This window comes from Oncorhynchus gorbuscha, linkage group LG23, assembly GCF_021184085.1.
Source record: "Oncorhynchus gorbuscha isolate QuinsamMale2020 ecotype Even-year linkage group LG23, OgorEven_v1.0, whole genome shotgun sequence".
Taxonomy (NCBI): Eukaryota; Metazoa; Chordata; class Actinopteri; order Salmoniformes; family Salmonidae; genus Oncorhynchus; species Oncorhynchus gorbuscha.
The window spans coordinates 54482825-54493262 of NC_060195.1; the positions used below are offsets into that span (position 1 = coordinate 54482825).

Below are 10438 nucleotides of genomic sequence, written 5' to 3' on the forward strand. Positions count from 1 at the left end.
GATGTGATTGCGGCCTGGAAGTGGACCTTATCTGATCTTATCTTGTTGCAGCCTGGATGTGGACCCCACAGAGCTGAAGGACTGGGAGAACACTCTGCTGAAGATGAACTCCAGCAACTGTGAGATGTCCGAGGACCTTGATGACATCCTCAACCATGACATCCTGTCATATGTGGAGGAACATCTCTTCAAGGAGAAGGGAGGACTCAAGATGCCCGAGCATCTGGGCTCAATGCTGGGGTCCGTCAGTGTCAACAACCCCCTCCTGGAGGTACCAGAGTGCCTTACAAATGTCGACCTGCAGGGGAATACCATGATGCCTGGAGGGAAGGGCTTCAACTGGGGGGTTGATCCCCAGCAGAACCAGTTGCTTGGGATGGGAGGCTTGAGTGGGGCTGAAACAGTGAGTAACGTTCGGGGCATGATGAAGCTGACACACATGGGCTCTCAGATGGGATTAAACAGCCCCACACTCCAGGAGGCTTCCTCCAGGAACATGTTTGCCCAATCCCTGGGAAAGAACCTGGGCCTGGAGAGCAACGCTAACCCTCTGGCCTTTAACCCTTCACTGACTGGCTCCTGTGCCCAGGTGCGGCAGAACCAAGCCAAAGGTAGGCAGCAAGGCCTCCAGGCCTCTCAGATGCTGTCCAGCCCTGGTAACGGGCTGGCGTCTTATTCCCTGAGACAACAGATGCAGTCAGGCCTTGCCAATCAGAGCTCTGCCACTCAGGTCATCCCTGCTCCTATGGGTCTGCCAATCCAGAGCCAGCTGCTAGGGTGGAACATGAATGATCAGCCAATGAGATTCCAGGACCAGAGCTCCATAAGCCAATCAGATCCCTTTGCAGTGCCCGGTCAGGAAACCATGTGGATGCCCTTGCCCTCCATGCCCAATACCAACATGGTGGCCGACACCCTGTTGGAAACCTTTGCCCAGAATATTTCAAATCAACCAAAAGACGTCATTCTAGATCCCAACCCGGTTAGCTGCCTACAAGGACACTTTTCCCTGCACACCCACCAACAGCAGCAGCAGAAAATGCTGCCCACGATGTTACACCAACAAAATGGACACCAACACAATGTCATGGGCAGCTTTTATAACAGCCAGGTGTCTGACTTCCAAATTGCTCCCCAGCTCCCTATCCCTGGGCTCAAGGCCCAGCCACAGCAGAACTCTCAGGCCCAGAACTACAACAGGGATCAAACAATATCAGGCCAGTATAGGCCTCAAAAGACCTCTGCTCAAGTCACCCCTCCTCTCGTCTCTTCCAACAGCTGCATGTTCAGCAGCACCAACCCCCACTTGGTTCCTGTCAACGGGGTCTGTTTAACCCCCAATACAGCCCTTGGTTCCCTGGTCCCATCCTCCTGTCAGAGGGCCACGGCCCTCCTCCACGACCACAGTCCCTCCCAGGCCTCCTGCTACTTCCAGGGGAACTCCAGCGGGCCCATCGTGGGGTCCTCGGCAATCCCACAAGGTGACACCAACATCAGCCCTCTGTCCTGTCAGGTGGGGCCTGGTCTAACCCCTGGGGGCCTCACACCAGACAGCCTGCTGGTCCAGCAGCAGTACCTCAACTGCAACGGGCAGACACAGGTAATACAGGCACCAGTATTTGAATGTAACCTTTATTTGAACAGATTGAGGTAAAAATACCTATTTTTCAAGGGAGACTTGTTTCATTATTACAACCAGATTACAGCGTTTCTAATTGCACCAGTATTTAGGGTTTTACTAGTAGGACAATTATTACGAGCCACGAAGGGGCCTTTGGGAAGAAGGTATCTGTTTCATATTTGTCTTTGACGTATATTGAAGCATTTAGAGCTAATTACTCTGTTGTATGTACTTCTACACAAATTTGCAGATTTTCTTTGTCCATTGTTGGTGGTTTCTTTGAGAAGGGTATAATGAGGATTTTGAAAGCACTCAAACTGTCATGCAGGTGAAAGAGGACCCAAAAGCGACTTGGCGAAAACAGAGTCTTTAATCCAGTAAAGTAAATACAAACAAAAAACACAACTTTCACTCGAAATGACGAGGACAAACTGGAGACTCGATCTTGAACAGCAGGTGAACAGCAGGTTGCCTCGGGAAGGCACTTGAACCAGACAGACTCAGACACCTGCTCACCACGCAGCATCTGAGGAAAACACGACACGACAGGGCGATACACAAACACAGCACGGTGAATTCTAGACAAGGAACCGACAGGACAGGAACGGAACACAAAGGAAGAAATAGGGACTCTAATCAGGGGAAAGGATCGGGAACAGGTGTGGGAAGACTAAATGATTGATTAGGGGAATAGGAACAGCTGGGAGCAGGAACGGAACGATAGAGAGAAGAGAGAGCGAGAGAGTGAGAGAGGGAGGGGGAGAGAGAGGGATAGAAAGAGGGAAAGAACCTAATAAGACCAGCAGAGGGAAACGAATAGAATGGGAAGCACAGGGACAAGACAAGATAATAAATGACAAAACATGACAGTACCCCCACTCACCGAGCGCCTCCTGGCGCACTCGAGGAGGAATCCTGGCGGCAACGGAGGAAATCATCAATGAGTGAACGGTCCAGCACGTCCCGAGACGGAACCCAACTCCTCTCCTCAGGACCGTAACCCTCCCAATCCACTAAGTATTGGTGACCCCGTCCCCGAGAACGCATGTCCATGATCTTATGTACCTTGTAAATAGGTGCGCTCTCGACAAGGACGGGAGGGGGAGGGAAGACGAACGGGGGTGCGAAGAAAGGGCTTGACACAGGAGACATGGAAGACAGGATGGACGCGACGAAGATGTCGCGGAAGAAGCAGTCGCACAGCGACAGGATTGACGACCTGGGAGACACGGAACGGACCAATGAACCGCGGAGTCAACTTACGAGAAGCTGTCGTAAGAGGAAGGTTGCGAGTGGAAAGCCACACTCTCTGGCCGCAACAATACCTTGGACTCTTAATCCTGCGTTTATTGGCGGCTCTCACAGTCTGTGCCCTGTAACGGCAAAGTGCAGACCTCACCCTCCTCCAGGTGCGCTCACAACGTTGGACAAACGCTTGAGCGGAGGGAACGCTGGACTCGGCAAGCTGGGATGAGAACAGAGGAGGCTGGTAACCCAGACTACTCTGAAACGGAGATAACCCGGTAGCAGACGAAGGAAGCGAATTGTGAGCGTATTCTGCCCAGGGGAGCTGTTCTGCCCAAGACGCAGGGTTTCTGAAAGAAAGGCTGCGTAGTATGCGACCAATCGTCTGATTGGCCCTCTCTGCTTGACCGTTAGACTGGGGATGAAACCCGGAAGAGAGACTGACGGACGCACCAATCAAACGACAGAACTCCCTCCAAAACTGTGACGTGAATTGCGGGCCTCTGTCTGAAACGGCGTCTAACACGGGAGGCCATGAATTCTGAATACATTCTCGATAATGATTTGTGCCGTCTCCTTAGCGGAAGGAAGTTTAGCGAGGGGAATGAAATGTGCCGCCTTAGAGAACCTATCGACAACCGTAAGAATCACAGTCTTCCCCGCAGACAAAGGCAGACCGGTAATGAAGTCTAGGGCGATGTGAGACCATGGTCGAGAAGGAATGGGGAGCGGTCTGAGACGACCGGCAGGAGGAGAGTTACCCGACTTAGTCTGCGCGCAGTCCGAACAAGCAGCCACGAAACGGCGCGTGTCACGCTCCTGAGTCGGCCACCAAAAGCGCTGGCGAATAGACGCAAGAGTGCCTCGAACACCGGGATGACCAGCTAACTTGGCAGAGTGAGCCCACTGAAGAACAGCCAGACGAGTGGAAACAGGAACGAAAAGGAGGTTACTAGGACAAGCGCGCGGCGACGCAGTGTGCGTGAGTGCTTGCTTAACCTGTCTTTCAATTCCCCAGACTGTTAACCCGACAACACGCCCATAAGGAAGAATCCCTCGGGATCAGTAGAAGCCACAGAAGAACTAAACAGACGGGATAAGGCATCAGGCTTGGTGTTCTTGCTACCCGGACGGTAAGAAATCACAAACTCGAAACGAGCGAAAAACAACGCCCAACGAGCTTGACGGGCATTAAGTCGTTTGGCAGAACGGATGTACTCAAGGTTCTTATGGTCTGTCCAAACGACAAAGGAACGGTCGCCCCCTCCAACCACTGTCGCCATTCGCCTAGGGCTAAGCGGATGGCGAGCAGTTCACGGTTACCCACATCATAGTTGCGCTCAGATGGCGACAGGCGATGAGAAAAATAAGCGCAAGGATGAACCTTATCGTCAGACTGGAAGCGCTGGGATAGAATGGCTCCCACGCCTACCTCTGAAGCGTCAACCTCGACAATGAATTGTCTAGTGACGTCAGGAGTAACGAGGATAGGAGCGGACGTAAAACGTTCTTTTAGAAGATCAAAAGCTCCCTGGGCGGAACCGGACCACTTAAAACACGTCTTGACAGAAGTAAGAGCTGTGAGAGGGGCAGCAACTTGACCGAAATTACGAATGAAACGCCGATAGAAATTAGCGAAACCTAAAAAGCGCTGCAACTCGACACGTGACCTTGGAACGGGCCAATCACTGACAGCTTGGACCTTAGCGGAATCCATCTGAATGCCTTCAGCGGAAATAACGGAACCGAGAAAAGTAACGGAGGAGACATGAAAAGAGCACTTCTCAGACTTTACGTAGAGACAATTCTCTAAAAGGCGCTGTAGAACACGTCGAACGTGCTGAACATGAATCTCGAGTGACGGAGAAAAAATCAGGATATCGTCAAGATAGACAAAAACAAAGATGTTCAGCATGTCTCTCAGAACATCATTAACTAATGCCTGAAAAACAGCTGGCGCATTGGCGAGACCAAACGGCAGAACCCGGTACTCAAAATGCCCTAACGGAGTGTTAAACGCCGTTTTCCACTCGTCCCCCTCTCTGATGCGCACGAGATGGTAAGCGTTACGAAGGTCCAACTTAGTAAAGCACCTGGCTCCCTGCAGAATCTCGAAGGCTGATGACATAAGGGGAAGCGGATAACGATTCTTAACCGTTATGTCATTCAGCCCTCGATAATCCACGCAGGGGCGCAGAGTACCGTCCTTCTTCTTAACAAAAAAGAACCCCGCCCCGGCCGGAGAGGAAGAAGGCACTATGGTACCGGCGTCAAGAGACACAGACAAATAATCCTCGAGAGCCTTACGTTCGGGAGCCGACAGAGAGTATAGTCTACCCCGAGGAGGAGTGGTCCCCGGAAGGAGATCAATACTACAATCATACGACCGGTGAGGAGGAAGGGAGTTGGCTCGGGACCGACTGAAGACCGTGCGCAGATCATGATATTCCTCCGGCACTCCTGTCAAATCGCCAGGTTCCTCCTGAGAAGTAGGGACAGAAGAAACGGGAGGGATGGCAGACATTAAACACTTCACATGACAAGAAACGTTCCAGGATAGGATAGAATTACTAGACCAATTAATAGAAGGATTATGACATACTAGCCAGGGATGACCCAAAACAACAGGTGTAAACGGTGAACGAAAAATCAAAAGAAATAGTCTCACTGTGGTTACCAGATACTGTGAGGGTTAAAGGTAGTGTCTCAAATCTGATACTGGGAAGATGACTACCATCTAAGGCGAACATGGGCGTAGGCTTCTCTAACTCTCTGAAAGGAATGTCATGTTTCCGAACCCATGCTTCGTCCATGAAACAACCCTCAGCCCCAGAGTCTATCAAGGCACTACATGTAGCACCCGAACCGGTCCAGCGTAGATGGACCGACAAAGTAGTACAGGATTTTGATGGAGAGACTTGAGTAGTTGCGCTCACCTGTAGCCCTCCGCTTACAGATGAGCTCTGGCTTTTACTGGACATGAATTAACAAAATGTCCAGCAACTCCGCAATAGAGGCACAGGCGGTTGGTGATCCTCCGTTCCCTCTCCTTAGTCGAGATGCGAATCCCTCCCAGCTGCATGGGCTCAGACTCTGAGCCAGAGGAGGAGATGGTTGCGATGCGGAGCAGGGAAACACCGTTGATGCGAGCTCTCTTCCACGAGCCCGGTGACGAAGATCTACCCGTCGTTCTATGCGGATGGCGAGAGCAATCAAAGAGTCCACATCTGAAGGAACCTCCCGGGAGAGAATCTCATCCTTAACCACTGCGTGGAGTCCCTCCAGAAAACGAGCGAGCAGCGCCGGCTCGTTCCACTCACTAGAGGCAGCAAGAGTGCGAAACTCAATAGAATAATCCGTTATGGACCGTTCACCTTGGCATAAGGAAGCCAGGGCCCTAGAAGCCTCCCTACCAAAAACTGAACGGTCAAAAACCCGAATCATCTCCTCTTTAAAGTTCTGGAACTTGTTAGAGCAATCAGCCCTTGCCTCCCAGATAGCTGTGCCCCATTCTCGAGCCCGGCCAGTAAGGAGTGAAATGACGTAAGCAACCCGAGCTCTCTCTCTAGAGTATGTGTTGGGTTGGAGAGAGAACACAATCTCACACTGCGTGAGAAAGGAGCGGCACTCAGTGGGCTGCCCGGAGTAGCAAGGTGGGTTATTAACCCTAGGTTCTGGAGGCTCGGCAGGCCAGGAAGTAACAGGTGGCACGAGACGTAGACTCTGGAACTGTCCAGAGAGGTCGGAAACCTGAGCGGCCAGGTTCTCCACGGCATGGCGAGCAGCAGACAATTCCTGCTCGTGTCTGCCGAGCATGGCTCCTTGGATCTCGACGGCAGTGTAACGAGCGTCTGAAGTCGCTGGGTCCATTCCTTGGTCGGTTCCTTCTGTCATGCAGGTGAAAGAGGACCCAAAAGCGACTTGGCGAAAACAGAGTCTTTAATCCAGTAAAGTAAATACAAACAAAAAACACAACTTTCACTCGAAATGACGAGGACAAACTGGAGACTCGATCTTGAACAGCAGGTGAACAGCAGGTTGCCTCGGGAAGGCACTTGAACCAGACAGACTCAGACACCTGCTCACCACGCAGCATCTGAGGAAAACACGACACGACAGGGCGATACACAAACACAGCACGGTGAATTCTAGACAAGGAACCGACAGGACAGGAACGGAACACAAAGGAAGAAATAGGGACTCTAATCAGGGGAAAGGATCGGGAACAGGTGTGGGAAGACTAAATGATTGATTAGGGGAATAGGAACAGCTGGGAGCAGGAACGGAACGATAGAGAGAAGAGAGAGCGAGAGAGTGAGAGAGGGAGGGGGAGAGAGAGGGATAGAAAGAGGGAAAGAACCTAATAAGACCAGCAGAGGGAAACGAATAGAATGGGAAGCACAGGGACAAGACAAGATAATAAATGACAAAACATGACACAAACAAGCATAGTTTGCTGTGGGTTGCAGGCATTACATCACCCCCTTGTCTTTCTGATCTGTTGTGGCTAACTTGTTCCTAATTGGTCCATTATTTACCATCCAGGTTACAAGCTGTCCAATGGAGGAAAACGTGTCGTTCCAGTTCCCGCCCCTGCCCCTGCCTAACGGAACCACGTACTTCTCAGAGAACAATCAAACCAACTGTTGCGACTTCTAGAAGGTTCTACGAGGAGGAAGAACCCGCCTTTTGCGCGGCTGAATGGAATATGTTAAGATACTGATGATGAGCCCTGTTCGCTAAACAAATATATACACGGACACATACAGACTCACACAGCCACGTGCCTTTGGGGATTCTATCACCACCATGCCTTACTTCACCAAGGAGACTGGCCAAGATGGCTTCCTTCATTTTCTCTTCTATGCGTCTCAAATCGTATGTTTGGATGCAAGATACAAGGCGTTTGGACCAGAGGGTCGCGTGGCTTATTTTTCTTCTGCAACCAGACTGACTGTCACTGGAGCTCCTCCTTGACTTGCTTTCACCTTGGGTGTGCATGCCCTGGTTAAAAGTAGTGCACTATATAGGGAAGAGAGTGCCATTTCGGACCTACACTCACGTCTGGTGGATGTGGAGAAAAGACAGAATATATTTATTGGTTGTTTTGAATTGTACCCCCCTTTTGAATTGTGCTTCGTTGTGCCTCGGATGTTAAAGAATTTCCAGAAGATTTTGGAAAGGGAAGACGAAAGATGATGAAGTAAGCAGTAATATGGAAGAAGAGAGAGTGAGACGTTGAATGAGATTCCTGGGATTACTTTTAAAGTTGTTTTTTTTTTTTATCCCGAAATGCATTTGAATATATAGGATCTAGACGAATTCCAAAAGGAAAGGTGAGATAGTCGATGCCTGGTAAATTGACTACAATATGACCATACGGGCAAGAAGAAGAGTGTTTGCATTTGGAAAATGCTAAATATGTTGGCATATGATATTATGGACAGGATGGATATCATTACATCCTGTACAATATGTATGTATGAATGATATACAGTTTAAACTGTATCAAATCCTTATTTTGATACGGGGGAGAAAAACTATTCCCCGGCAATCATAATACTTCAATGGCCTGAACGAGAATTGAAAGACAGTTTCCCTCAGTTTGCCTTGTGATGACTTTTGAGACTTGCCTCATGTTCTGGCATCACAAACCATGCTCCATTTGGATATATCCTATTATTACAAGGAGATATGTTAATCAGAATGTAATGACAACAACAAAAAAATACATTTATTTACTCAGCTTTGTTTCGTTTTTTTTTTTTTTTTTTTTAATGCATCTTTTGTATTTTTATAAGCATTTAACCAAAACTATAAATATGTAATTGAGCCAGTTTAGTCTTTTCTGTTATTTTGTGAAGTGTCCACTGGGCACACACTGGTTGAATAAACGTCGTTTCCACGTCATTTCAATGAAATGATGTTGAACCAACTTGGAATAAACGTTGAATTGACGTCTGTGCCCAGTGGGATTCCTGTGCACCTGCCGTTTTATCCGCTTCCATTGTGCTTCTATTGATACAAAACACCCAAGAAGGGGAGGTGCCTTGGTAAAGTATTCATGCAGAAATGCATCAGATAGTTTAAGTGCCTCATTTGCATAGATATGCAGATGAGAAACACATTTCCAGATGAGAAACTGATGAACCAATCATGGAAAAGCATATGATCACCAGTCATTTTGAAAAGAAAAAGTAGAGCCACTGTTCAAACTGCATTGTTGATATGCTCTCCTATGCCTATGTGGGAATATCTTTCACTTTACTTGACTTTCTTTGATGAATTATTTTATTGCCCTGCAGTTCTACAGGGAAGTAATACAATATTGGCAGCTACAGTTTCAGAATGATCAATGATCCAATTCAATGTGGATTATTCAATGTATTCTAGGGGGATCGAGTGCTTTTAAAAAATTGTACAAAAATACAGAATCTTTAATGAACACCGTAAGTGTCATATTGAAAGTATATTTGTCTGTGTTCTTGTCTGCATGCTTCTGCAGAATGTAGGCACTATATAACTATTGCACTGAGGCCAAGGCGCCTTTCTATACGCAGTACCATTTTAATGCGTACATACTATTTTTAATTTGTATTTTTAAGTAACGTGGCCTTTATAAGATTCACACCTATTATTATACTCTATTTTATATGTATGTTTTCCGCACACAGAACAGTTAATGTCTGTAAAGCCCTTTTTGACCTGTTTCCTCAGAACAGTATTTATAAATATCCACCTTGTGGCTTTTGTTGTTGCTGTTTTTCTGCCTCTAACAATGTGTCAGCCATGGCGCTTACGCCTCAATTGTTATATTTCATCTCCACATTATGAAAGGGGGTTAATGACTTTTCATAGGTTTGTCTGTTCTTATCAGAATCACTTTTACTTGTCAAGTACATTTACATGTATCGGGAATTTGACCTGGTGAGATTTATGTTGTGTTTTTTGGAAAATGTTTTTTTTGTTTTTAATTGATTTTCACAATATTCAATAAATCTTTAATGTGATGGTCAATGGTACAATTTTATCAGCAGAGCAAATAAATACACATTGACCGCAAGAAACCTAAACAGATAATAGTATTTGACTAAAGCGTAATCATTTCAAACCTTGATTACATTTGGGAACATTGTCCTGCGTAGGGTGCCGTCTTTCGGATGGGATGTTAAAATGTGTGTCCTGGCTCTGTGGTCATTCAAAATCCCATTGCACTTATTGTAAGGATAGGGGTATTCATCCCGGTGTCAAGGCTAAATTCCCAACCTGGCCACATTCCATCATGGCCACCTAACCATCCCTCTCATTATTAATTATTATTATTTGTTTACGATCACATACCGTATGTCTCTCTATTATGCATGGAATGCATGGGAATGCATGGGAATGCATGGGAATGGGAACAGATTTCCAAAATCACTTGGAGCAGATTTCCTGTTGTTTTACGTCCAACAAAAAAAAATTGTAATATTTTTTTTGCTCAGAAAACTTAGGGGACCAAATTAAACCACCCACGGGCCGCCAGTCGGGGTACCCTGTTCAAGATCACACCAGTTGGGGTACCCTGTACCT

The 10438-nt window shown here is 47.7% G+C and overlaps 1 protein-coding gene across 1 annotated transcript in view; it reads left to right on the forward strand.

Annotated features, from left to right (window-relative positions):
- The window catches only part of LOC124011525 (aryl hydrocarbon receptor-like), an 83102-nt gene extending 73219 nt beyond the window's left edge, over positions 1 to 9883 (forward strand). The window contains exons 12-13 of the mRNA XM_046324975.1: positions 52 to 1600; positions 7412 to 9883. Coding sequence (XP_046180931.1) covers positions 52 to 1600; positions 7412 to 7525 — 1663 coding nt within the window. The 3' untranslated portion in view covers positions 7526 to 9883. The remainder of the gene's footprint in view (positions 1 to 51; positions 1601 to 7411) is intronic.
- The last annotated feature ends 555 nt before the right edge of the window (positions 9884 to 10438 follow it).